The 26,949-nt window shown below is 53.0% G+C and overlaps 2 protein-coding genes across 4 annotated transcripts in view; one reads left to right on the top strand and one right to left on the bottom strand.

The window, feature by feature from the left end:
* Positions 1-20,149, top strand: part of PTPN1 (protein tyrosine phosphatase non-receptor type 1) — a 69,179-nt gene extending 49,030 nt beyond the window's left edge. For both annotated transcript variants that reach the window (XM_053890140.1, XM_053890141.1), the window contains exons 4-10: positions 4,043-4,141; positions 9,566-9,703; positions 12,876-13,085; positions 13,499-13,660; positions 14,036-14,259; positions 16,612-16,783; positions 18,039-20,149. In XM_053890140.1, the coding sequence (XP_053746115.1) occupies positions 4,043-4,141; positions 9,566-9,703; positions 12,876-13,085; positions 13,499-13,660; positions 14,036-14,259; positions 16,612-16,783; positions 18,039-18,062 (1,029 nt within the window). In that variant the 3' untranslated portion in view covers positions 18,063-20,149. The remainder of the gene's footprint in view (positions 1-4,042; positions 4,142-9,565; positions 9,704-12,875; positions 13,086-13,498; positions 13,661-14,035; positions 14,260-16,611; positions 16,784-18,038) is intronic.
* Positions 20,150-21,197: 1,048 nt separating this feature from the next.
* The window catches only part of RIPOR3 (RIPOR family member 3), a 74,460-nt gene continuing 68,708 nt past the window's right edge, over positions 21,198-26,949 (bottom strand). For both annotated transcript variants that reach the window (XM_053890137.1, XM_053890138.1), the window contains 5 exons: positions 26,396-26,557; positions 25,688-25,890; positions 24,452-24,535; positions 22,745-22,835; positions 21,198-22,312 (listed from right to left, as the gene is read on the bottom strand). In XM_053890137.1, the coding sequence (XP_053746112.1) occupies positions 22,209-22,312; positions 22,745-22,835; positions 24,452-24,535; positions 25,688-25,890; positions 26,396-26,557 (644 nt within the window). In that variant the 3' untranslated portion in view covers positions 21,198-22,208. The remainder of the gene's footprint in view (positions 22,313-22,744; positions 22,836-24,451; positions 24,536-25,687; positions 25,891-26,395; positions 26,558-26,949) is intronic.

Genomic DNA, 26,949 nt, shown 5'->3' with positions numbered 1-26,949 from the left:
CGATAAAGAAATTTCTTTTTACTTAATTTTCTCAAGTCTTAGTCTGTTACCTGTAAGTTGCTCTAAACACTCTGTGTTTCTCTTTTTTTTTTTAATTTTTTTTTTTTAATGTTTCTCTTTTTTTTTTTTTTAGAGACAGAGCATGAGCGGGGGAGGGGCAGAGAGAGAGGGAGACACAGAATCTGAAGCAGGCTGTAGGCTCTGAGCTGTCAGCACAGAGCCCGACACAGGGCTCGAACCCACCAACTGTGAGACCAGGACCTGGGCCAAAGTTGGATGCTCAACTGACTGAGCCATCCAGGTGCCCCTGTGTTACTCACTGTCTTAATCAAACAGCAAGGGGAAACTACTGGAGTGTTTATTTATTTTTTTTTTTAACGTTTATTCATTTTTGAGAGACAGAGAGAGCGCATGAGTAGGGAAGGGGCAGAGAGAAGGAGATACAGAATCCGAAGCAGGCTCCAGGCTCTGAGCTGTCAGCACAGAGCCCCATGAGGGGCTCGAACTCATGAACTGCCGAGATCATGACCTTGAGCCGAAGTTGGAAGCTCAACCAACTGAGCCACCCAGGCGCCCCTCTCTCTCTGTTTTTTAATCATAATTTTTGCTTTCTCGTTCTATATCAGTTTATCATTCTTTAAAAAAAATTTTTGGGGGGCACCTGGGTGGCTCAGTCGGTTGAGCATTCCGACTTCGGCTCAGGTCATGATCTCGCAGTCTGTGGGTTCGAGCCCTGCGTCGGGCTCTGTGCTGACAGCTCAGAGCCTGGAGCCTGCTTCGGGTTCTGTGTCTCCCTCTGTCTCTGCCCCTCCCCTGCTCATGCTCTGTCGCTCTCTGTCAAGAATAAATAAACATGAAAAAAAATTTATTAAAATTTTTTTTTAGTGCTTGTTTATTTTTGAGAGTGAGAGAGACAGAGCGTGAGCAGGGGAGGGGCAGAGAGAGAGACACACACGCAGAATCAGAAGCAGGCTCCAGGCTCCGAGCTGTCAGCACAGAGCCTGACACGGGGCTCAAACCCACGAACTGCGAGATCATAACCTAAGCTGAAGTAGGACGCTTAACCGACTGAGCCACCCAGGAGTCCCAGTTTATCGTTCTTTTATATGGCTTTGGCATATAGGGTGATTTTGAACATCGTACTTCTGTTTAACATTTAGAGATTAAAATAACAGTGAAGCCAGAAAGCATATGAACAGAGGCTGCTTTAGGGCAGGGAGCTGGGTCAGAGCAAATCTACCGTGGCCCTGCCTTACTGCCCTGTCTTGTCCTGTTCCCCTCCTCTCTGTCCATGAGGACAGTCAGTCTGAGTGCCTCCCAGTGTACAGAACAACAGCCATGCTGTGTTCAGTCCTGGGACCCATTCAGGAAGTTCTTGGTGTATGCACAGGGGGCGGGCCTTTACAAGGCCTCAGGTCAAAGTCTTCCCAGCACCCCTGGGGTGGTTGGGGTAGAGTGATAAGGAAGGAGATCCTGGTGGTGGCAAGCTGGCGGGAAGAGGTTGAGGGAAAAGCAGCTTCTTGGTAACTTCTCTTTTTAGAAGAAGCCAAGTTTTTTACTTCCTGATTTCAGCCGTTCAACTTTGGTGTGGGGTTAGGCAGTCCAAAGCAAAGATAGATAGGGGTATAAAGTCAAATGGAGCGCCAGGATATCACCATGGAAACTTTTACACCACTGCCTTCCCCATCCCCGTGCCCTAGCAGTTATTGGCACATCTGAAGGTCTCTCTGTTTTGTCAGGTGGTACCATGGACATATCTAGCTGCCTGCACGTCACCCTTTGCCCTGGGATTTATAAAAGGGACTGAAGTAACCTGGCCCCAAAGTTATACCTCTAGACAGTAGGAGTGAAACATTTTCCAAGCTACAAAACCAAGAAAACCCTGCCCATTTTTTATTTTCGGTGTTCATGATGCAAATAATACAAGTCTATAGTCTTTTTTTTTTAAGCCAGTGATGTGGAACTATAGAGAATGATGGCAAAGGTGCCTCTGTTACCTTCACAGTGAAGTGTTGGCTAAGTTGCTGTGTCTCCTTTCAGATTTTATAGGATTTAAAAAAAATTTTTTTAACGTTTATTTATATTTGAGAGAGAGAGGGAGATAGACAGAGCATGAGCAGGGGAGGGCAGAGTGAGACAGAGACAGAATCTGAAGCAGGCTCCAGGCCCTGAGCCGTCTTCACGGAGTCCGACGTGGGGCTCGAACTCAGGAGCCGTGAGATCGTGACCTGAGCCGAAGTCGGACGCTCAACAGACCAAGCCGCCCAGGTGCCCCACTTACATGATTTTTCAGTCCCTGAGACCCATCCTAAACTAGGGTGATGGGAGGTGGGGAAGGTGGCAGGCTGGGACCTGGTGGGAGCCGCCCCTGTGAGGCCTGGCCCTCATGCCCAACTTGCAGGATGAGAGACCTAGTTGGCCAGCCGGGAGGCCTGGGGCTGTTGTCTGAGGCTCTGGCTGGAGCGCAGATGTGTCCGGTTTAGGCAGCAGGAGGAAGAGGAGTTCAGGAAAGTGAGTGGGCACTGAGGGCCCATGTGGTCAACAAAGGTGTGGTGAGACTTGAAGGGAAAGGAGGCAAAAAATCAGGAGAATTTGGATGAAAATAAGTGAGACTGGAAACCATTCTAGAAGTGGTGCTGGCCGGAGGAGGTGATGCGTTCTGTCACGGTGGTGAAAGGTGATGTCCTTTCCAGGCAGTACTAACAGTTGAGACAAACTGGAGGCGTCCATACTCTTGTATCCAGTAAACACCTATGCCTACTGCCAGTCGGCCCGTACCCCACCATGTCCCGGTGCCCACGCTGGACCCCTTGGGCTACCTAACTGATCATTTGTGACTACATCTTTTATGTTCTTTGGTCCAAGGATGAAGGTGGTCCGTAGTCAGGCATCATTTTTTTTTTTAAGCTTATTTATTTATTTTGAGAGAGAGCATGCATGTGTGAGCAGGGGAGGGGCGGAGAGAGAAGGAGATAGAGAATCCCCAGCAGGCTCCATGCTGTCAGTGCAGAGCCTGACGTGGAGTTCGATCCCACAGACCGTGAGATCATGAACTGAGCCGAAATCAAGAGTTGGGTGCTTAACCGACTGAGCCACCCAGGTGCTCCGGGTTCATCATTGTTTATTTTTTTTAAGCTTATGTATTTTGAAAGAGAGACAAGGGCACCTGGGTGGCTCAGTCAGTTTAGTGTCTGACTTCAGCTCAGGTCATGATCTCATGGTTCATGAGTTCGAGCCCTTCATCGGGCTCTGTGCTGACAGCTTAGAGCCCGGAGCCTGCTTCAGATTGTGTCTGCCTCTCTCTCTGCCCCTCCCCGACTCGTGCTCTGTCTCTCTGTCTCTCGAAAATAAATAAACATTAAAAAGGGAAAAAAAAGAGAAAAGAGACAACACGAGTGGGGGAGGGTGAGAGAGGGAGGGAGAGACAGAGTGCCAACTGACTGAGCCACCCAGGGGCCCCTCATCGTTAGTAATAGTGATAATAGCTAACATTCCACTGGATGTGTACCATGTTCCAGGTGCTACGGTAAGACCTTGACATGAACGGATATAGTTAATATTCCCTTCACAGCCTTGTGAATAAGCACTATGATTGGTTGAGTGAGCTGGGTGGAGAAACTGAGGCATAGAGATGTGAAGTGACTCATCCCAGGTCACGCGGACGATCAGTGATTGGAGCTGAACTGAAGCCACCAGAAGTGTCACCGATGATCACTTCCCCATACTGCCTCTTCCCAGCACCCACTAGCTTTGTGCCATATTCCACTCACCGTCAAGAGGGGCCTCAGTGGAGCCCCTCTGCTAGCCAGCTCAAACCGGAAAGCAGAATCCGCATTTTCTGTCTTCTGCTGGTCAGCCCGGAACCAGCCCTGAGAGGCAGATACAACCTTCCACCACCACTAGGCAGGGAGGGTGGCACCTGTCCCAGCCTCAGCTGCCCTCGTGCCTAAGGGCACTGTCGTCGGCCGACCGCCAGTGGTGAGCTCTCGGTGGAGCGAGTCAGTGTAACATCACGCACACTTTGTGGATTGTGTATTTGCAGGGCCCTTTGCCCAACACGTGTGGTCACTTTTGGGAGATGGTGTGGGAGCAGAAAAGCAGGGGCGTGGTCATGCTCAACAGAGTGATGGAGAAAGGCTCGGTAAGTGACGGATTTATCTGCTCTTTACGTTACCGTCCGTAAGCGTGCCGGTCCGTGAAGTTGTCATTTTTGTCTGAGTCGATTTCTTGAAATTGCTTTTGTATTTCTTTTACGTAATGTCCTTTTTAGTAGAAAAACTTAAAGAAGTGATATACACATACATGTTTATTGTAAACGAGTCAGAAAAGTAAATGAATTAAGAAGAGGGGAAAAGGTCCCAATTGCCCTTGACCTATCCCTCACTCATCAGTCAGTCTCTCTCCAGAGTGTGTTCATATTTGTTCAGGAACACCCTAGCCTGCGTGCATCTGTCCCTTGAGTCACCGCCCTGGCCTTTCGACTTGTTCTCCTCAGCGTATCCTACACCGAGACCAAGTGTCACCACCCCTTTTCCCAGCTGAAAACCCTTGTGGGGCTCCCACCGCCTCCTGGGATGTGCCCGTTGTGGCTACAGGACCAGTTAACCGGGACCCCGGTTTCCCACATCCATCCCCGGACTCCAGCCAGAACACACGTCTGTTGTTTCAGTTCTCTGGACCAGTCTGAGTCACTGTCCCACCCCAGCCCTCTTGCAGGTATCTCCAGTGGCTTCCCTCGAGTCAGCCACGGCTCATGCTCTCCCGCCCATCTCATCGTGTGGGTTGCCCGTTACAGGCCCGTCTCCCGTGCGAGGTGATACAGTGTGCGGGGCACAGTGGCGTCAACGTAGCGAATAGACGCCACACCCCTGCTACCTGGCTCCTTCCCTCCTCTCCCGGCCGGGGGCTCTCCAGCCTTGGCAGTGGAGGCCCTGGGAGAAAGCGAGCAGAGGAATGCGGACACCAGTAGGAATGAGTGGCCAGGAGCAGAGAACGGCGTGTGCCCAGGCTTTGCCAGGAGCCGGCCCTGTGCTCTGGGGCTCACCCGGGCCACTGCGCTCACGGCTGTCCTGGCCGCCTCGGGTCCCGGCTTGCCAGGAGAGCAGAAGGCTCCAGAGAAGCCGACCCTCCAAAGAAAGCACACTCGTGGCCCTAGAGGGTAAAAATACAAGTGCAGAGAAGTAACATCGAAGGGGACTTGAGCTCCCCCACGGAGCCCCCCCCCCCGCCCCCCCCAAGAACCATTCGTAGTTACAGCCCACGGCACGACGGCGCATGTTGAAAATCAGGCTTTTTGCCTCTGCGCCCTTTTCTTAATCTTAAAGTATTTATTTGCTCGATAACAACAGATGGAGAACTTACCTGAGCGTTCAAAGAATGAAATCCTGCTTCTTAGAAAATTGTTTTCAGTGAAAGTGGTTTTTCATGTTTTCTGCTTCAGTGGCTTGATTAGTAAAATGTGAAGTTACAAATGTGGAGCCACCTCCCACCTGTCACCACTCTTGTCAGCAATTTAGAATAAAGAGACAAATGTTAGGTTCCCACAGTATACACTCTCTGCGAGGGAAAGTGAAACGTGGTGGCCTGGCCACACGTTCAGCACCCGGTAGCATCCAGGGTCTCGAAACATCAGCACCGCTGACACGGGAGGACACGGGAGGCTGCTGGGCAGCGGCCCTGGCCTCCACCCACGAGATGCCGCTAGCCTGCCCGCCCCACCGGCGGCAATCAGAAGGTCTCCAGACATTGTCCAAATCTGTGCAAAATTGCTCCCAGTTGCGAAGCACTGTTCTGGATGGTTTTGAGGGTTGGGAAGTTTCTTTTTTATAAATTTTTTTGGGTTTGTTTGTTTTTTGAGAGAGGGAGGGAGCACGAGTGTGAGCGGAGGAGGGACAGAGAGAGAGGGAAAGAAAGAATCCCAAGCAGGCTCCACACAGCGCGGAGCCCGATGAAGGGCTCCAGCTCCCAAACCGCGAGGTCACGACCTGAGCCAAAACCAAGAGTCAGACGCTTAACCGACGAGCCACCCAGGCGCCCTGAAGGGTAGGGAATTTTAAATCGAGTTGTTTATCCAGAAATCATTGGATATGGTAGCATTTCCTTTTTATTTGGTACTGAAGGTTTGGGCGAAACCTCTTTGCCGCTGGCACAGTCCCGCAGGGGCGCTGTCGTGACGTCGGCACTGCGTGCTGCTCACCGGGCCTGTGCTTGGTTGCCCGCCGTCCAAGGCTGACCGTAAATGGACCATCCATCCTCTGACAGTTTTTCCCCTTGGCCATTGAAAGAAAAAAAGGAAACCTGGCTAGTTGATTCTCTCGTACTTTACTGTGATCGTGTGACGTTAGTCTCGGTTTTCCTTTGTAACTGTCCTTCCCGCTCAGGGTCGTGCACACCGACGTGGAAAGTGGTGAATGGTTTGAGGTTCTTAAAGCTTCTTGGGGTCAGCAGTTTCAGTCCAGCGTCGATATTATCATCCCCATTAGAGCTGACTGGGGAAAATTGTAAGAGGCTGCAGTGCCTTATTTGCTTAGCTAATCTAATTATAAACCGTGCAGCCATCCCACGGTACGAACCAGCTTGCAGAGCGTTTCCGTGTGATGCGTATTTGTTTTCTGGTTTCCTTCCTTCTCTGAGTAGTGTAGGACATGCCCCTCTTATTTCTGGCAGAGCTGGCCGTTAACCCTTTTGGGACCTTGTGCTTCCTGGAAAACAGTAGTGCGGGAAATGTGTGTTAGACTGCGCTCATCCAGGTACCCGAAGGTCTCGGTTCGATTTCCAGCTTGAGCGGAGACGTGTCCGTGAAGAGTGTGTATGTGGGGAAGGGCAGGGGTGGTGGCTGTTTAGGCAGGGCGGACAAGCAAGGTGCTGTTTAACCAGAAGCACCGCCTGTATCTCTCTCCCGAAACCCCAGCTAAAGGTGCTGTTTGATTTCAGTGCTTTTGCACACGAGACGCTCCGGATTTGTATCACGGGAACTTCAGGCTTCATCCGTCTGCTCAGTTAGCTCTCTGGCTTGTCACTCCTTGGGAAAGCCGACTCCTCCGTCACAGGGTCAGCCCAGGTGTCATTCATGGATTTTTCTAAAGGTGCCTGGCTGTTTTGGAAGGCCGGGGCCTCTGTCGCCCATCCAGCTTCCAGGTGGTAACGGCAGCCACGACAGCCACCGGCGTGTTGGTGCTGCCACGGTGACGTTTGGTGCCGACCCAGGACGTGGCACGATTTGAATCCTGGTGAAGGACTGCTTTCGAGTAAGATAAATCTCCTTCTCGGGTTGGTGTGTGTCAGTTTAAAGGCTAGCAGGAAGTAGTGATCTCGTGCTTCAGTTTTTTGTTTTGTTTTATTTTGTGTGTTAAAACAAAAATTCGTACAGGAAATGACAGCAAGCAGAGCATGGCATGTTACCGCGAATGCCTGAGAGCTCTTAAAAATAAACACCGCTCGATGCACACTTCGTGCGTGCCAGGATTGCACACTTCTTGCGGACTTTCTTTGGAGGTAGTAGGCGTCCAGAATCTCGGGCTTGTACCTGATCGCGGAGGTTTCTTAGGCTTTATATGCAGTTTTGAAAGTGAGTGTTTGCTGTGTGGAGGTGAAATTTGAAAGACTCTTTCTTCCCTGCCCATGAGACCCGAAAGCATTGGCCTCTTCTTTGGCAGCGACCGGCCGTTCTGCCTTCCCGCTTCTCTGCTCGCTCGTGGCCCTGGGTGCGTGCTCCAGCTCATGCGGTGTTGCGCCCGCCAGGGCAGGCTCTTTGGTTCTGGGCTCTTTAGGAGCCGCATGGTCCTGATGGTTGGAAGCGTGGAAATAAATGCATCCTTTAAACCTCTTCTGTCGCCAGTGCTGGCTGCCCTGCCCACTTTGGCTGAGCAGGGGGCCTTGCCTCGTCGCTGATGCTTTGCGTCCCGAGCGGCAGAATTACCTTGAGGCCGACAGATTGGCCGTGTTCCGGGGGTTCATCTTTGGCGTTCAGTGTCAGGGAGGTGATCTGGGTGAAACTGGCCGGGTCTTTCAAACAGGCCCTGTCCGGGCTCTTTCGAAAGCCGTGTGGGCCTTCTGTTTCGGAACAGTGACGTCGATGCTACGCTGACATCACGATCTGGTGTCTGTTGGGGTGTTTCTCCTTTTTCTGTGGTTGCAGAACAGCTGCAGCTGGGCCGCGTGCGGCTTCGTTAGAGCAGGCCTGGTGGGCCTTCGTGCTTCTGTCTCTGGTCTGCTGAGGAGCATCCTGGCTCTTTGCTGCCCAGGGGACGCCGTGGGCTCCTGGGCCTTCTGCCAGAGTCACCGTGGTCTGTCCCTGCCCCCCTGTTGCTCTTCTGGCACTGGCTTCTGGGCAGTCACTGCCTGGGAAACCCCAGTCACCCCCCCAAGTGCACCCCTGTCAGAGGCCACTCCTTCCGTATGGTTTTCCCTGATCTCTTTCCTGTAACCTCAGCTGGCCTGGAACATTATTCCCCTCTTCTGAATTCCCATTGCACGCCCACAGGGGTTCCTCCTGCCACACCACCTCGTCACTGCTTAGCACGAACAGTCTCTCTCCTGACCGGCAGGCTGGCCCTGCAGGGTTCCTTCCACCTCCTGTGGCATTTCAGACACAGCACCCTGTGCCTCGGAGAAGGTACTGAGTGGGCCAGCGCGTGTTCAGTTGCAACTGGCTTGGATTTGTGCCATTTCCCAAAGAGCTGTTTACGTCCACTGGTACTTCATGTGGCGGAAATCATGTCTTTGGGGGTTCCCTCTTTCTGGGCACCTTGTCTGACTTTGTGGTTCATAGACCTTCAGCTTAGCCCCCATCTATCAGCTGTTTTGGTCCAAAATGTTCACCAACAAACAGAAATGTCTGCCGTGGAAACCTAGTTGAAGGTATGCCGCTAAATTTGAGTCCCAATTTTTTCTTGAACTCTAAATAAAACCAAATTTGGGGGGTTTGCTTACTTTGAAGAAAAAGTTCATGAGCTACATTTAAATGAAGACCTGAAATTATTCCTGAAATTCTTAAACTAGAAAATCAAAAGGATTTTTCAGCACCCACCCAAACCAGAATGAAAGGGTGGGATACAGCAGTGGGTGATCCCGAGCCCCGGAGGAGCCCGTCTCCTGCCTTCTCTAAACATCCAGCCTGTTCACCGTGTTCCACTGTCTCCTCTAGACGTGGTTATTTTCCCCAGGGTAAGGAGTCTACGTTGTGCCAACGGCACTGACCAGTTCTTGGTAGTCTTCCAGATGGCTGTGCAAGTAGAGTCTGTGAGAGACTAAAGCTTTTGTACGGTTTGACTTCGCTTCATAGATGGTCTGGAAGGACCAGACCCCTGGAGCGCCTCATGGTGGGGAGAGCCAGGGAGCGGCTGCGTTTGGAGGTCCGAGCCCTCTCTGCCCAGCTAGTCCTGGTTTGGGTCTTCACCCCCTTCCCGTCTCCCCAAGAGGCAGGTTGTGCTGACGGTGACTTCCAAGGTCAGAAAACTCCCGGTTTCCCCGTTGGGTTGTCCTAAAGCGCGTGGAAGGCACCTTGTACCTCCCTTCATAGGAAAACCGTCCGTGGCTCACAGTAATGCATCCTTTTCTCTTCTAGTTAAAATGTGCGCAGTACTGGCCTCAGAAAGAAGAAAAAGAAATGATCTTTGAAGACACAAATTTGAAACTAACCTTGATCTCTGAAGATATTAAGTCGTATTACACGGTGCGGCAGCTAGAATTGGAAGACCTTACAGTGAGTATCGCACGTGCTGTTCCGTACTTCGGACGGGCCCTGGCTGAGATGTCTTTTCACCTGGGTCATACTGCCTAACCCCGGTTTTTCCGGTCCCTCCCTCGCCACAGAGCTCCCTCCCTAAACTGGAACGCCAGTTCATCACGGCTTTTAGGGAAAGGGGGGTTTCTCATCTAAAACTTCTCCGTTCCTGTCTTTGCAACCGCAGAGGGACTGAAACGGTGGCCTGCATGTCACGTAGCAGCCGCTGCCTCTTTTGTCGTCCACGGTCTCTTTAGCGCGAAGCGAGGGAAGAAGGGCCCTTCTGGGGCTGAGTTCACGGTCGATGAGGTCTTGGGTTTGCTCGTTGCGGAAGAATTTATAACACCAGCTGCTGGCTGTCATTGCAAGCTGGTCTTGAAACGGGCCAAGGCGCGGGGCTGAGAAGCTGTACCGCACAAGGCCCGCGTGGGGGTTCCAAACAGCCCAGCAGGAGCGCTCGCCTTGTGGGGACCCTCTACCAGTACTCGCAGCCACGGGCGGGAGCTCCCAGCAGCTCCCGGGGACGTCCGCAGCGAGGGCGGCCAGCCACCACCTTCTGGAACGTAGCTGCGTGGGGTGGATTCCTGGCCCCGCCGTGTCAGACTGTCAGACTTCGGGTGGAGGGGCATCGTGTCTCCCCGTGTCTCCGTTTCCCCTTCGCTCAGAGGGGGGTTTTGTAAGGGTTCAGAAGGTAACATAGGGGAAGAGGTAGAACAGCACTGGGTCAGCAGGTACCGTGGAGTCGAAGTAACGGGTTTGGCCCGGGAGCAGCGCGCACCCACAGATGGAAGGGCAGGCGGGATCGCGGCTCGCCGGGCTGCGCCGAGGTGAGTCTGCCCCCGAGGTTTATTCACGTGCCAGTTTTAAACTTCCTGCTTTCCAGTGCACATGACTCCTGTTGTTGCATTGCTAATTGAAACAAGATCTAGCCCTCCGCGCGGGTGACCACGAAGCAGAGGAGAGGTTGAAGTCGCGTGGCTTCCGCGAGCACCGCGGGGCACTTCCCGAGTGCTGTCTCTTCTCTGTGTGACGGCTCTGCAGCCGTGATCCTGCTGCAGCCACACACGCGGGCTCCAGGGCTGTGATTTATGGAGGGGTTTGACGGAGGATTTTCAGGAATAATGTTGGCAGCGTGTTGGAATGTGCCTGGAGGATTATGCACTGGACTTTCTTCTGCATGCTCTTTAAATTTTGCAAGCCTAACACGAAGCGCGACTTCTGGTAAACTCTTGAGACGATATCTCCGGCTCGTTGAGGGAAATGGAATTCTGACCGAGCAGAAGCGGCCCGTGCTGTGTTTGCAGAATACGTGCAGCAGTGTGGAGGTTTTGATGTTGAGAAGATCTGGTCGCTCTAACAGACTTTGTTTTGAAAAATTCTTTTCTCAGCCGTGTGTCTGTTGAGACACAGGTCTAGAATGGATTCCTTGAGAAAGAGGTGGGCAGGTGTGCGAGAGGGGATGAACAGGAGATAACCGTCCCTTTTTAAGGATTGAAAGAAAGAACTTGCTTTTGGTATATTCCCCCCCCCCCCCTATTTTTAAATCTATTTTTAAGTGTTTTTCTTTCCCTAAAAACCAGAAAGGGCATTTCTCATTTTCAGCCACCCAAGGAGACCATTTTCTAGGGAGGAAGAAAATGGCATTGCCTAGTGTGGTTCTATAAATCATCTTCATGTCACCGGCAGATTCTTCCAGTTCAGCAGAAGGGTGTCTGTGTGTCAGAGCTGGTGCAGGGTTACATATGTATATGTGTTGCTGATGTAAAGTCACTGGGGTTTTCTGTAGGCTCTCTCATACGTTTTCATCCCACTGAGCCCCAGGAAGGCGGTCACAACTAAAGCTAAGCTCTGGGAGGGCAAGGACAGTGTCTTTGCCACATGGCTGGCACATGGCAGGCACTTTGGGCACATTTTGTTAAGTGAGGGGAGGCATGGCATTGTTGGTGAGCAGGCCTCTGGCCCAGGCCCAGGCCTTTGCCGCCAGCTGCTCTCCAGGTGACCTAGGCACTGACATGGCCCTTGGCACTGCGTGGCAGGGAGATAGATGCTCAAGGCGGTGTGGTTCCTGTCTGCATGTCTTCTTCCTGTGCCCACTTTGGCGAGGCCGGCGGGCGTACCTACCCCATAGTAAGACTGGCTCCCGTGAATGGTGTGCCCTTCGCCGAGCAAAATCTTGAGTGCTCTCCTCCCACTGAGAACTACGTTTTGATCATTTCTGCCGGAGGCCAGGTGTCCACCCTGGGGGTGGACTCTTTGTAGGTTCAGAAGGAGGAGCAGAGCTGAAAGTGGCACCAGAGGGCCACTCTTCTTGCTGTTGCACTGGGAGCAGACCGGGCCAGGGGAGAAACACTTGGGGACGAGGACCAGGGTCTTCCTTGCAAAAGTTCCTGCCGCAGGCTCTGAACACAGGGGCTCTGGAGTCCAAACTGAAACTCCTGCTTCCTCACTTAATGGAGGGTCAGCCTCCGAGCCTCAGTCTCCTAACCAAGAAGAGGGGAATAGTGGGCGTACACGCCCCCAAAGGGTTAACGTGAGAATTCAGTGAGCTGATGCGTCTGGCGCTAGAACGCGGTGGGGCGGGTTGGGGCTGGTGGGGTCGACACCCTCCTCCTCAGCTGGGTCATCGAGCCACACGTGGCAGCCACCGAGCCTTGGAGACGGAGCTGGTTCCTTTTTTTCTCTAAAATGGCAAGAAGCCCGGGATGACCCAGAGCTGGTGCCACATGCACAGAGTTACGTTTTTCCTCTTTCGTGGGAAGCCTTACAGGGCTCGAGGACAGGACCGCCGTGGGCGGTGACGCGGCATCATTGTGCCTCGTGGGGCAGAGAGAAATCACTTGTAACCGTGAAGACGGCAGAGGTGATAGGGGCACCGGAGGAGAGATGTGGGTGAGGATGTTCCATATGCTAAAGGAAGGGACGTCAAGGCAGGTGTCCAGTGTCGGGCACCTCAGTGCTTGGAATTCCTTGACTCGGCGAGTGGACGGGAGGAGATCCGGAAATGTGAGAGGTGAAGCTGCTCTTAGAGTGAGATGGGGGCCTGGTGGGGGCGACTCTTCGTGCGTACTCGGAAGCAGTGATTTCTGTACAGATGATTATCTCAGAATTGGCATGAGGTGTCTTTTTGGTTTTGTTTTTGTTTTTCTTTCAGTCTCAAGAAACTCGAGAGATCCTACATTTCCACTATACCACGTGGCCTGACTTCGGCGTCCCAGAATCGCCAGCTTCGTTCCTGAACTTCCTTTTTAAAGTCCGCGAGTCAGGGTCACTCAGCACGGAGCATGGCCCTATCGTGGTGCACTGTAGTGCGGGCATCGGCAGGTCGGGGACCTTCTGTCTGGCTGACACCTGCCTCCTGCTGGTGAGGAGGCCCCTGAAGACCCTGGGAAGAGAAGGGAACCCATTGAACATCTCTTGTGGCCTCTGCCCACGGCTTCTCTGCCATGGTCTCTGCAGTGAACTAGCAACGATCTTCCATTTTTAACACTTGCCCTCCTGTGAAAGTAGCTCTACCCTAAGAAGCTTTTGTTCAGGGGGATATTCTTCAGTTGAATTGCAGAATCGAGGAAGGTCCAAAGAATGCTCTTCTCTCATTCTTTCCCCTGTGCTCTGGTGGTCCCCATTTTGCTGCATTTACTCACATTGTCTCCAATTCCGCCTCCCCACGGCCATTTTTGGCTGAGTAGAAACCAGAGCACTCCTCCAGAACATGGAAAAATCACATTGTACTTGAGAGTCGGAGCTGACTCGGGGTGTCTCCTCTCTGGCTTTCAGATGGACAAGAGGAAAGATCCTTCTTCTGTTGATATCAAGAAAGTTCTGTTAGAAATGAGGAAATTTCGGATGGGACTGATCCAGACAGCAGACCAGCTCCGTTTCTCCTACCTAGCTGTGATCGAAGGTGCCAAATTCATCATGGGAGACTCTTCAGTACAGGTAAGCATTGCTTCCGCTTTTCATCCAGGTGTGTTGATCTCGAACTTTTGTCTCTGAAGAAGGAGGCTGTCAGCTGTGAAAGTTCAAACCCTAGCACGTGTCAGAAGAAATAGCTGTCCTTCGTGTTTAAAAAGCTAGAAAGCTGCGGAAACGTTCACCACGTTCCGGTTTCTGCCTTTGACGTGTTGACGTAGAGAACGTTGATGGGGAGAGTAGACTTTATTTTCGAAAGATTTCACCTTCCGAGTATATGTGTCTGCAGCCCCAAGGAGCAGAGAAAGCCCCTCACCTCTGCTCGCCTAAAGGGGAGCAGATTTCCTGACACATCAGCCCAGTGTGAATACGAATGGAACTTTCTCTCGCTGCTTTCTCCAGGAGCAATGGAAGGAGCTCTCCCACGAGGACCTGGAGCCCCCACCCGAACACGTCCCCCCTCCTCCCCGGCCGCCCAAACGAATCCTGGAGCCACACAATGGGAAGTGCAAGGAATTCTTCCCAAACCACCAGTGGGTAAAGGACGAAACCGGGGAGGATAAAGAAGACTGCCCCGTCAAGGAAGAAACCAGAACCCCCTTAAACGTCCCTTGCAGCGTGGAAAGGTAAGGCGAGGGGGGCCTGGCTTATTGGGGTGAGGGGATGTGACCTTCCAGTTGAGAAACGCGTGTTGCCATTGAAACCCTGTGGACACAGCCTCCTCTTGGCAAGCGTAGCTTCTGTGTCTTTGAAGAATGAGGCCCCAGAGACATCCAGCCACAGGTTGGTCCGGTGAAGTGACCCAGTTCGGTGGGGCTCTAGCACCACCTTGTGGCACCCATTGGAACCAGAGATTCGCAGGACAGTCCTGCTCGGAAATGACCTTGCCCTCCCTCAGGCTTCCAGCCAGTCCTGAAACGTGATATCCAGGTTAGACCGTTACACTTTCAGCCCCCAAATGGTCCTTCTGGAAGTTTCACCTTTTCGTGTGCTCTTGATTAACTTAATGCCATTTAACCAAGATTATTGAGTACCTATTGGTACACGTGAAGTACTGAGATCGCTAGAACATGGCCCCTGGTCTGTGTTCTAGAAGATTCTGTGGGGACAGAGACCGTAGGTTATGGTTGGGAGCCTGGGGACAGTAAGGAGACGGAAGTGCAAGCTGTGGCGGTCAGCCCTAGCAGCGAGACGCTCAGCCTTCTCCGGGTGCTCAAGGAAGGCTGCCCACATGAGGCGTGGAAGCTTGGAGAACAAAGGGAGGCAGGCCTGAGCCAGAGCCTCTGGAGGCAGTGCCCTTGGTCCCTGATTTTTGGATGAGTGTGTGCTGTGCCCCCAGCATCTGTCCACGTCTAGAAATTTAGTGCGTGGCAGTTCGCAGACAGGTGTGCAAGAGATGTACAGGTGGAGGTGTTCGTTGTGGCATCGTTTGCAATGGTGAAGAATCAGAGCTGAGCCAGTTGTATATCCAGGGATTTGATAAGTTGTGCTTTCTCCTACCTTGGGATGTTCTGGAACTGTTAAAGGACAGGATCGGGAATTATACTCAAGAAAGCAGGTTGTACGTGGTGGGTGCCCCAGTGGTCCTCTGGCTACATCGATCATCAGAATCTTAACCTGGGCACCTTGCTAAATGCTGGTTGCCAGGCCCCAGTCCTGACCTATGAAGTTGAGTCACCAGGGTCCTCCTGCAGCTGGGTGCCTGTCACAACAACATCCCATCTGGTTCTAGGGCTTGAGGAAGGTCTGTGCAGCGGGGCCTCCCAGAGCAGGTCCAGGTGACGTGCAGAGCGATAGCTCGGTGACGGTCCCCCAGGGAGACTGTGCCTAGCTTCCAAGGGCCTCTGGTGACGTTCTCAGGGCGGGCCAGTGTGCTGCATCTGAGGGCCTGCTGAGAGTCGAGGGTGAGAGAGGAGAGAGCTGACACGTGACTGGTGTCCAGTTTGTCACCTGTACTGGTTGAGACTGGCGAAGAGTGGTGGCTCTCACACTGTGTATGTGAAGGTGGTAGGGAGGGAAGGGCGGATCTGGGAAGATAGAAGCCAAAGAGCTCCAGGAAGAAGCGCAGCCATGCTAAGAACGTACCTGCCTCCGGACAGCAGTGGGGGCCCGCGTGCACACAGACCTGGGCCCCGCGGCCAGGGCTCGCGGCTGCGTGCCAGAAAGCGGGTGCTTTGTACCGCCTCCTCCTGTCTCCTGGGAAGGGGGTGCCTCAGGGTGGTCCTGCCAGTCACACAAGATGCTGCTGGGGTAGAAAGACCCTGGAGTGGCCTGTGAGAAGCAGGACGTGTTGTGGTCAGGGCCTCTCGAGGGAGGCCAGGGTGGAGGAAAGGGAGAGGCCTGGAGGAGGTGGTGAGGAGAAGGGGGGCCTCTGTTGGCCTCTCTGAGACAGCCCTGGAGCGAGAACACCGTGCACATCGTCCCCACAGGGTGTCTCTGGCTCTCCACCAGAAGGGCAGCCAGGGTCCTGTGTGCAGGATCCCTGAGCAGCGGTGCTCCTGGCAGGATTGGGTTGATGCTGGGGACGCGAGCCTGGCACAGGGCGGGCTGAGGGGCAGAGGGATGTGTGATGTCCCCAGGTCAGCCAGCAGCGACAGAGGCTCCTGGGGAGAGGGTGGTAGAGTGTGGGCCACACCATTGCCTTCTGTGATCTAGAACAGAACGTTCTCCAAGCAAACCCCAGGACAAACAAGCACCTGTCTTTGCACCAGTGGCTGTATTTGTCCTCGGAGTCTTACCCACCCCCATCACCAAGGAGTCCACTGGTCTCCGGAACCATACCTTGGCGATGGAGACCGCCTGGGTCTCGGGGCGGGTGGCTGTGGGGGTGCCAAGTGGGCTTCAGGTCGGTGTCCCCATCGCCAAGGTTTCTTTACACATGGCTCGTTTTTTTCTTAGAATTCCAACTGTCATCATAGCGTCCTCGGCATCGTTTTCCCTAGAGTGGGTAACCAGTGTCCGTCCCTCTCCTCCCTCAGCACGAGTCCAGACACTGAAGTCAGAAGGCGGGTCATGGGGGCAGGTCCTGCCCAGGGGGAGCCATCACCGCCCAAGGAGGAGCAGGACCAGGCGCTGACTCCCTGGAAGCCCTTCCTGGTCAACATGTGCATGGCCACGGTCCTCACGGCCGGCGCGTACCTCTGCTACAGGGTATGTTTTCACTGATGGACGTGCTGGCAAGACCTCGTGTACAGAAAGCACTGGCCGACAGCCCGGCGTTAGCATTCAGTGCTGTGGAAGGATCTGAGCCAGTCTCAGAAGAAACAGAGCAGAGGTTTTTAAAGTCTGGAACTGTGAAGGGCTAACGAGAGAATTGAGGATTGATGCACCGGGGTTTTAAGGAGCCCTGTGGTCCCAAGAATATACGAGTCTAATCTCAGGGCCTTAACCTATTCAGGAGTAAGTAGAGAAAATGCCAAATACGTGTCTCTCTGTCTCTCTCTCTCTGTCTCTCTCTGTCTCTCTCTCTTTTTTTTTTTTGCGTGTGTTATTATTTGTTTTTGAAAAAAAATAGAATTACAACACATTGTTGTTTTTAACCTTTATAAAAAGCAGCTTTTGTTATTTCTGGAAAAAAAAAGAGACTAGGCACTTACAAAACTTTCTTGTACCCTTAGGTGGTGTAACCAGATACACAGTTTATATTTGATTTCCCAGGGAAAGTCTCCCACACTTTTCCGAATGTAAACTCCTTTGGAGAAGAGGGTTTAAGGGTTTAGGGCACCCTCTTGCTCAGTCGCTTCCTCCGCTGTGTGCATACTGAGCTTGGACGGTGCCCGCGAGCTTTCCTGTCGTAAGAAGACAAACAACAAAAGGCCATCTCTGGAAAACAAAACCCAGCTTCTGCTTTTGCTCAGGGTGTCCCCGCCGGTTTTCCATTGTTCATTTCTCCGTTGATCCCTTCTTGTTCCAGCCATCTGGGTCATGCCCCGCCCTCGTCACCCCGCCTCCATAGACGGGGTTTCTCAAGGCCCCTGCCTCAGGGTCAGAGGTCACAGCAGGGTGGCCACCAGCTTTGCACCCTGCCCTTGAGATCCAGAAGGAGCAATTTCCACTTCCTTCGGAATATAAAGTGAGGGGAGGAGGGAGGATTGGCCTCAAGACACTGCTCCTGGAAATCACCTCCCAAGACACTTTTAAATCCTTTTGAACATCCTCTTTCCCAGCGACCGTCTTTGAGTAGATCAGACGGTTTAGCAACGCGCAAGCCATTTTTTTCCTTAGGGGTGATTTTGGGAAGGGGGCCATTGTAAAAGAAAATCGAAACCCCCTTCCCTGGAGGCCAGCTTGGGGGCGGTGGCGTGGCGGCCGGGGGGGCGGCCTGGGGCGGCCGGGGTCGTGCAGGGCTCTGCAGCTCCGTGGGGGTGGGGCCGGGCTCATCTGAAAATGTTTGGTTTCATTCCAGTTCCTGTTCAGCAGCAGCACATAATCTCCTCCACTCCACCTCCACCCCACTGTCCGCCTCCGTGCGTAGAGCCCGCGCCCGCCTAGCAGGCACGCCGTGGTAGGTAAGGGCCGAGGACAGCGTAGCCGGCCGTGACCTGGACGGACGTTTGTTCTGCACTAAAACCACCCTCCCCGGGCTGTTGGTCTTACCCCTTTTGACGGTGTCCCCCCTCCCTTTCCTTTGAGCACCAAATCCGCAACCCGTTTTTTGAGGAGAACGAAGGAGAGTACGGGGCCGGTGGCCTGTGCGGGTCGCGAGGCTCGCCCTGCCCGGAGCGTGCTCTCGGCGTGGCCGGCGCGTCCGGGTGGGCGGGCATACGCTGTCCTCCCGCGGACCTCTGCGGAGACTCCACTCCATATTTATTGTTTGGTTTTTCCCCAAAGGCGTCCGTAGTGCACTAGCATTTTCTTAAACCAATAATGTATTAAGAACTTTTGATGTCAGCCTTGCATCAAGGGCTTTATCAAAAAGTACAATAATGAATCCTCAGGTAGTGCTGGGAACGTTAGATTTTGCCATGAGCCTGCTGCGTCAGACCAGTACTAGGAAGGAGGACGGTTGTAAGCAGTCGTATTTCGTGGCATTGTGGGTAACGTGAGAAGAGGTTTGGCATATGTTTATAGGACATGGGATAATATATAACGAACACTTGGATATTTAAGATACGTGGTGTGAGATTACTTTGTCCCAGTTACCCCCTCCCAGTTATCTGCTAGAACCTTGTTCTCAATCACTGCTTTCCCTGTGTGTATTAGAATATGCATGTATGGTCGTCTTGTGTCCTGATCCAGTACCACGTGCTTGAAATACTTAGCTCTCTGCTTATTAATGTGCCCCGTGTACAAGTCCAGTCTACCTTTGCATGACCTGATCGTTACGTGGCTGTGGTTCCTAAGGCTGTTGCTGAAATAATCACCATTCCGCAATGGGGTGATGTTTTTCAGTAACAGATATTTGCCTAATACCTGGCATGGCACTCTGGTGACTTCCTGGTGAGGCCCCGGCCTGTCCTTGTCCAGCTGGGTCCCACTGTAACTCAGACATTCCAAGGATATGGGAAGCCATAGTCCCACCTCACGCTCTGGACATTTAGGCAAGCGCGGTCCCGTTACCCCCCCCCCCGCTCCCCCTCCCCGACACCTTGGGGATCAGCCTCCACTGTCAGAAGTTGACGCTCTTCTCGAGCAGACCGTGATTCGGAACCAAGGCAACTGCTGGAAACCGCACTTCCTGAAGCAACCCGGGTGTCGGGCCCTCGGAGTCTGCCTGCCGCCATCCCGGTCCAGGGGCCTTGCTGAGAGCCACGTCTGCCCCCGCCCTTGAACCCTGGGGACTGATGGTGCTCACGACTCTTCCTGCAAGGGAACTTAAGACCTCCACGTTAAGTGGCTTTTTTAAACGAGAAGAAGAAGAAAAACAAAACAAAAAAACAAAAAACAAGGCAGCTGTAGCTCACGAGCTGCTCATTCGCCAGCATTTTCACGTGTTGCCTTTCACGTGTCAGAAGCCCGTGCAGAGAAATTCTGTGGTGGGAACGTTTGCGGCATCACTGTGCAGAGCCTTGGAGAGGTGCGGGTGAGGCTGAGATGCCAGGCTGTCAGCATTTTTGAGTTGGGCTTGTGTGTTTGTTTTTAAAGTCCTGTTTATGTATGTAGTAGTTTGGGTGTGTGTATATAGTAGCATTTCAAAGTGGATGAACTGGTTTAAGCTCCTGTCCTTGGAAAACAGATGGCTCTCCATCTTGTTACACGTATGTTAGAGAAGTAGCGAGCTGCTCTGCTATATGCCTTAAGTCAATATTTACTCATCAGGTCATTATTTTTTACAATGGCCGTGGAATAAACCATTTGTACGAAAATAAAAACAAACGAAAACAGCGAGGCGTTCTGGTATAATACCTTTTCAGGTGTATGTATACACGGCTGCATGATGGGGGGAGGGAGGGGGCGCGTCTCAGGGTCCTGTGACCTCACAGAACTATCAGACTGTACAGTTTTCCAACTTGCCATATAAATGATGGGTTTGCGTTTTAGTTGCAACAATAAATTTTTTTTTCTAAAGAACACGGATTTGGGGTGCCTCCCATGCCTTTGTTTAAGGGGCCTGAAGCAGGACGGGTACCTCCTGTTTCTTTTCTGCTGCCGCCCGCGGGAAGCAGGTGCCGTGGGTCGGGTGGCCAAGGGTCACTGTGGCCTCCTGTGGCCTCCCGGGGTTGTGCGCGCCATTGGGCTGGGGGAACGCTCCCTTCCTGGTGAGTTTATTTGGCACTCCGGGCCTCCGCCCGGCTTCTTCGACAGCGACGCCACCCACCTTTTGAATGTGCAGGCCCCTGGCTACCATGGCAGACGTGCACAGGACCTGCTCAAGAATGCGTCCCCTGTCCGGCTGCCTGGGAGACCCAGCGGTTACCGCTTCCAGCGCCTCTGGTGAGCCACGCGTGACGGACGGGTGACGCAGAGGCAACGGGATGGAAAACTCATGTATGCGGTCTGCCTTTAAATCTCCTCGAAATTGATCTGTTGACTTTCTGTTGTGAAGTAACTTCAGACTCCTAAGATGTTGGTAAAATATTGTAAAAATCGTTCGAGAATTCCCTGTCCTTCGAGGTTGTGTGACTGGATGCCTGCTGCTGAGTAAACGGTTCGTGCTGTGGGCTCCCAGCAGGATCCACGGGACTGGGGGGTAAAAACAGACGATGGTCATGTGACCTGTGGCACACCCACAGAGGACTGTGGCCACGGGACTGCGGTGTCACACCCACTGTCACCTCAGTCTGTTTCAGATACAAAAAGGGCATCAAAGCGGTCATGAAGCGGTGGGATGCCAGTGTAGCGAAAAAAGCTGAATCTGTAACTTTGGTGCAGAAATCACATGAGGCCAAAGGCTGGACAAGGAAGGGCCACGCGGCTCAGTGTCCGTGTAGGAGCGGGCGCTCAGGGAGCCTTCGGCCGCACGGGGGGCATAGGGGGCTCCAGCCCCCCGCCTCCCTCCTCACCTGCTTGTGCGGGAGAACCCGGCCCACGGGGCTGCACGTGGTGCAGGAGGGGCTGCTCTTTTCCTCCCTGGGAGGTTTGTGGAAGCAACCACTGCTTTGTGCTTTTTTCGGGTAAAGTGAGACACCGATAAAATTCATTTTAATTGCAGTTCAAAAAACTGAACATAGGAACAAGGCAAATAAATACGAAGTTAAACCGAAAAGCACAGAATATATACAGGAAGTTTACATGAGAAGGTTGAAGAGTCCAGAAACCCCAATGCCATTGTCAGGAGTCACGTACCCCAGGTTGTCTCTGCGGCTCAACACAAAAACAGTTCAGGACACATTTGAGGGTTTTGTTTTTTTTTTTTAACAGACTTAAATAAGAAACGAATCTTCTTTCTTTAAATACATTCTTCAGTGAAATCTTTCTTCAAACCGGCTGATGGCTTCTGACCCAATTTATCAAATCGGCCCTAAGTTGACTTCCGTTCAAAAGTTCGATTCCATTTTGATGAGTGAGGTCACGGTGAATGCTTTTACTGACACGACACAAGGTTTCCTGGCCAATGATGTTTTCTTCCTTGTGCTGTTGAACACAGTGACGATAAGGTCCACGGTCTGCAGGCCGCCACCAGGCTCCACGGCGGCGTTTGGACTACTGCTTGGGTTAAGAGCATGAATCGTGGAAACCCTGGCTCTGTCTGTCTTCCCACCTTGCCCGGCTTGCCAAGGTGACGGCTTGCTGCCATGGAAATGACCCACTGCGTCCTCCTTAGCGAGGTCAGTCAGCCCGCTTGTCTCTTCACTGCCCGTCTTTATTGAACCAGCAGTGCTGAGCAGGCCAACCGGCAGGGAGACTTTGATTCCAGGCCTCAACCCGCCTGGCCTTGGCCCCTTCGGGGTGCAGCTGGCCGGGGAAGGTCAGGCAGATTCTCAAAACTGAAAGCTGGTCGTTTGACTCAAGTCCAACAGCCTTCAAAGTGCCGCACGTCCCCTTTTCCTGCTCCTATATGCAAAGTCCCATTTGTGCCCCTGGGCTGCGTGACTGGTCTGGGGACTGAGGGAGCACAGAGCATACCCCCACCCACAGCTCTGGCCCTGGGTCAAGGCAAGGCAGCAGCAAAAACAAAGGTGCCAGCTGAGGCTTCTTAAAATACAGTGATTTCAATATCCGCTTCCTGGCAAAAGGCTTCTCCTCTTGGTTCCAAGCAGAGTTTGTCCATCTTCTCAAAAGCTGAGCGTCCTTTCTCCCCTGAAATATTAAGGTGATCGGTCACTGGATTGTCCCCCACCTCAGCGTTCCTGCTCTGGTGAACCCAGCTGGCCTTAGTGGCAGAGGCGGGTGGCATTTGGGGAGCTCCTGCTGGCCACTCGCGTGGAGGGACCCGGTGCCTCCCCCTTACATTCAAGACAGAATTTGCTGAACTTTATTCCTGCCTCGCACCTGGCTCTCACTCCCAAGGATCATAAACTGAAGCTGAAGAGAGAAATAAGGCACTTCATGCCACCTCAACCATGAAGGAAACCCATCTTGGCCAAGTGCAGTTACGTGGGTCGCCGACAGCGCTCGGCCTCTGTATTGTTTTGCATCTCTGAGGGCTGACCGTGGCCCCTCTAGCACAACCTTCCAAAGGTCGTCGCGAACCCCACTGTATCGCACACAACGTTTGATGCTGGACTTTACCGAATGACAGCGTGGCTTCCCGGGCTGCTGTTCGCACGGCCTCCAGGTCCGACTGGCACAGGCTGGCGATCTGATCGATGCTTTCAATGCCCTGTTTGAGGTGAGGGGAAAGAGGACCCATCAGGCAACATTTTAGGTAGCAGGTGGAATCTACTTTTTTGAGCTCTGTAAGACCAGCCCTAGCATGGTCTTTGGGGCCTCAGGCCCTTCCTTTTCTGAAGGCTTGTAGGTTTCTTATGTAGCCTCAAGTTCATCAGAAGGGCCCCCACCTTTTCGATTCTGACACCTGCTGCTGAGTCAGGCCATCAGCAGAGCTTTATGGATAGATTCCTTCTAGAAGGTCTGTCTTGAAAAATGGGAAGCCCTGCTTCCCTCTGGACCTTCCCACCTCCCCCTTGCTCTCCTAACTCTACCCTCTTGGGCAGGCCGTGAGAACATCAGTCGGAGGGCACAGCTGACCCTGGCTGCTCTCCAGGGCCAAGGACCAGAGTGCACTTCGGCCTCTCCTCCGGAGCACCCCTACCCCCTTACTGGCTTGGCTGTTCGATTATAACCAGATGGTCCTCCTAGAACTTCCCTTGGTTTTGTTTTTTTGTTGTTGTTTGTTTGTTTTTTCAGAACGAATGGGGTGAGTTCAATCTATTTTTCATCAAGCAAATTGGCGATGGTTTTTTTTTTAAATGAGACTTCCAGATGCAGGTGGGTTTGAGGCAAGATGGACATCCTCTCATATCTGCTTTAAGTGGGTGAGTTGTACCTGGAGTCTCCAGAAGTTTCATATTCTCCGGTCTGGAGTAACACTTTGTAGAGTCCAGCCTAAGGAAGTAATTCAGAACTCTCTATTTTTTAAAAGCGTTACATGCCAGGATGCTCATAATGATATTATTTATAGTAATAAATAGATGACAAAGCTTAATTTTCTACCACACAAGAGTGGGGGGGATCTGTCAAGGTAAACCCTCAACGGCCCCTTCATAGAGACTTCTAAAGCACTGCCAGTCTACCACTAAGAGTTTCTGTTTTGCTCACTGTTTTTAAGCTATATATGTAGCATGATCAACAATCTAGAGACATTTAAGTTTAAGAGAGTGAGTACAAGTGGGGTAAGGGCAGAGAGGAGAGACAGAAGCCCGATTCAGGGCTCGAACTCAGTGAGCAGAGGGATCATGACCTGAGCCGAGACGAAGAGTCACAGGCTTAACTGTGCCAGCCAGGCGCCCCCAGCATGATCGACAATTTTAAATACTCACACACACCCACAAAAGAAGTGTAGCAAAATGCCAACGGTACTTTCTACTAAGTATTGGGATGAAGGGTGACTTCTACATTTCTGAATTTTACACTTTCTTTCCTATAACGAGCTTATTGTGCTTTTAGAAAATATTAAATCGAGGCCATTAAAACACAATCCTAGACTTCCAAAGTGAGTCCCTAGGGCCACCTGCTGCTTCAGGCCGAGCCAGAGCAAACGCTCCTTGACTACTGTTGAGGGGCCTCTGCTGGTAGCACTGAGGTCTGCTCTAAAACGAGCTCTTCAGGGGCGTTTTTTTGTTTGTTTGTTTTTTTGTTTGTTTTTGTTTTTTGCTGGCGGTAGTTTTGGGGGGAGGGGAGGGGTATTCCCAGTGGAATAATTTTGAAATGAACCAACTGGAACATTAGCCATAAGCAGGCTTCTCTCCGCCACGGGCGAGGACAGGTCAGACTCACCCTGAGGTGTTTTAGCGCCACGCACGCGGCCTGCTGGAGTTTCCCATCGTTCTCCATCAGGGCGTTGGTGTAGAAGACCAGAGCCTGGAGAATAAGGTTGCCGTGAATGGGGGGTCAGCCGAAGCCATGCTGCCTGTGGCTAATCCTTCTAATGCTGGAGGGCTCCTCGAGCCCTGCTTCCCCTTTTCTAAACAAAAATCGGGCTGTGATCTATTCATCTCTGGGCCAGGCGCACCCAGTCCCAAGACGTATGCTGTGGCGTTTGGTGTCTCTCTAATAAACACACTGGTCCCTGGGCTGATGGTAATCAAAATGAAGAAAGCTCTTTTCATCTAATAGTATTTTCCAAATCTAGATAAAATGCTGCATCGGAGCGATCCGATGTCTGGCCGGGGCCACTCGAAGAATTGGACGTGCAGAGGGAGGCCCGAAGGCCGAGCACCTCTTCCCTTCAGCCCTGGTCCCCGGTCCCGGCAATGACCCCGCCCCCTCCGCCACATCCGCCAGAAAAGAGCTGCATGGGCTTCACGAGACTCTGCAGGTTAATTAGGAAGCGTGTGAGAAGGTACCCGGCCTTTGGGTGGCCCGAGACTACAGTCAGGCCTCGGTATTGCCCTCCTCTACCTTGGGGGCTGGTACCGTCAATCTAGAGTAGTCACAGGCCCAGGAACCTGAAGGGCAGAGGGGTCCGGTTTCTTGGTTTTCAAACGGACTGAACCCAACGAATCAGCCAGCCACACGTACTAGCTGAGGTGAGGCTGGCTGTCAGAACCCTAAGGAAGAAACGCTCTCCGTGCAAGCGACATCTCAGACCAAACGGGAATGTTGGCGTTGGCGGCACAGATGCACGAGGCGGTAAGACGTGAGGTCCCGTGGGTCCCTCAGGTTGCCGCCAGCAACCCCAGGTCCCTCCCCAGGGCTGGCGTCGCCCAGGGCAATGGCCTGAGAAGGACCGCATGCATGCACGTGCCAGGGAACCTCCCTAAATCTAAACATCCTGGGACACCTGGCTGGCTCGCTGGCTCGGGAGGTGGAGCAGGTGACTGGGTTGGAAGTTTGGGTGTAGGGATTACTTAAAGTAGAATCTTTAAAAAAACAAACAAAAAAAACCTCGCAGCGAAGGCAACCCCCTTCAGAACATCCCTTGTTATTTTTCCGAGAGAGGAAGCCTGTGTCCCCCTGGCTGTCACACATGTAGCCATGGGGCTGCCGCCTCCCCGCCTCCCACCACCGTACCTTCTCCCGAAAGCTCTGGTTCCGTGCCGCGCTGGCCAGGCGAGCACTAGCCGCCCTGCACACCCGGGGGGTCCCGTCCAGCTGCAGCAGTGCCCAGGCCCGCAGCGTCTGGGGCAGGGGCTGGAGCTGGCCCAGCCGCTTCCCCTGCAGCTTCCTGATCGTCTTGACTTGCCCCGCACACTGCAGCTCCTCGGCAAGTGTTACTGGAAGAGAGGAGTGGGCCCAGGGTCCCTCTGACTGCGGTCGGCAGTACAGCTGCGCATTTGTTTGGCCACCGCCGTGTTCGTGTTCGGGAAGCAGATCCCAGGGCAAGCCCCCATGATCACCAAGGCGCAGCCTGGATCGGCCTCAAGGGGGTGCCTCCTGGAATCTCTAGGAATGCTTTCCGGCAAGGGGTCAAATCACCCTGAAAATTAATAAAACCTCAGCCCGTACTTTTCAGGACTCCGGCCAGCCACCCGTCACCCTCCTATCCAGCTCTGACCTCTGCCCTGTGCTTTCTAAAACCTCCTTCCCTCGGAGGTCATCTCCCTGCGTGGGCTGAGTGTACAATCTAATTCCATCTGGGGTTTCGAAAGAACAGCCGGAGGGGAAAGACGCAGTGGCTCGAAGACACTGGCTTCCAAAGAGCCAGGACAGAGGGTCCCACGGACGGAGACTCCTTCGTTCTTGGCGTTGCTTTGAGGCGCCCTCCCTCCCAGCCCCTACCTTCTTTGGTGAGCTGGGCAAAGTGCTTCTCTAGGTCAGACACCCCCTGCCTCTGCAGGTAGCTGTGAAACTGGAACCAGGTGACCGTCTGTTCTTCGGGGAGCCCGGCTCCGGGGAGCAACCCACCACAGCTGACCACCTGCTCCAGGAGCCTTCGGCATGCTGGCGAAACAGGAGAAGGCCGTGAGGAGAGACTGGGCCCCGTGGAGCTCCGCCGCCGGGCATGGCTGGGGCAGTTTAAAGGCCTTCTAACGGCATGCGGACGGGTGTCCCTCACTGTGCCTCCTGTGCCCAAGAGAAGGAGCACGCTGCGGCTGGGGTCCGCAAGCCCCACATGTAGTCATTCTTGGGGTGCACTCCATGCCCGAGGCTGGGGACTGGGAGTATTCAGGCCAACTAGCAGCCGGATGCTGCTGGCTGGAGCTTCCAGAGGCCCTGGAAGGGAGGACGGCTGTCAGCTGTCAACAGAGAAAGATGCTCTGCTTTCTGAGGAAGAGTCCAGCCAACACTTTAAGACACCTTTATCCTGCCGACCTTTCTAGAAGCGTTCTTTC

Source organism: Panthera pardus, unplaced genomic scaffold (genome assembly GCF_024362965.1).
Source record: "Panthera pardus isolate Hobbes unplaced genomic scaffold, ASM2436296v1 HiC_scaffold_25, whole genome shotgun sequence".
In the NCBI taxonomy this organism is placed as follows: Eukaryota; Metazoa; Chordata; class Mammalia; order Carnivora; family Felidae; genus Panthera; species Panthera pardus.
This window is presented reverse-complemented; position numbering and strand designations above follow the sequence as displayed.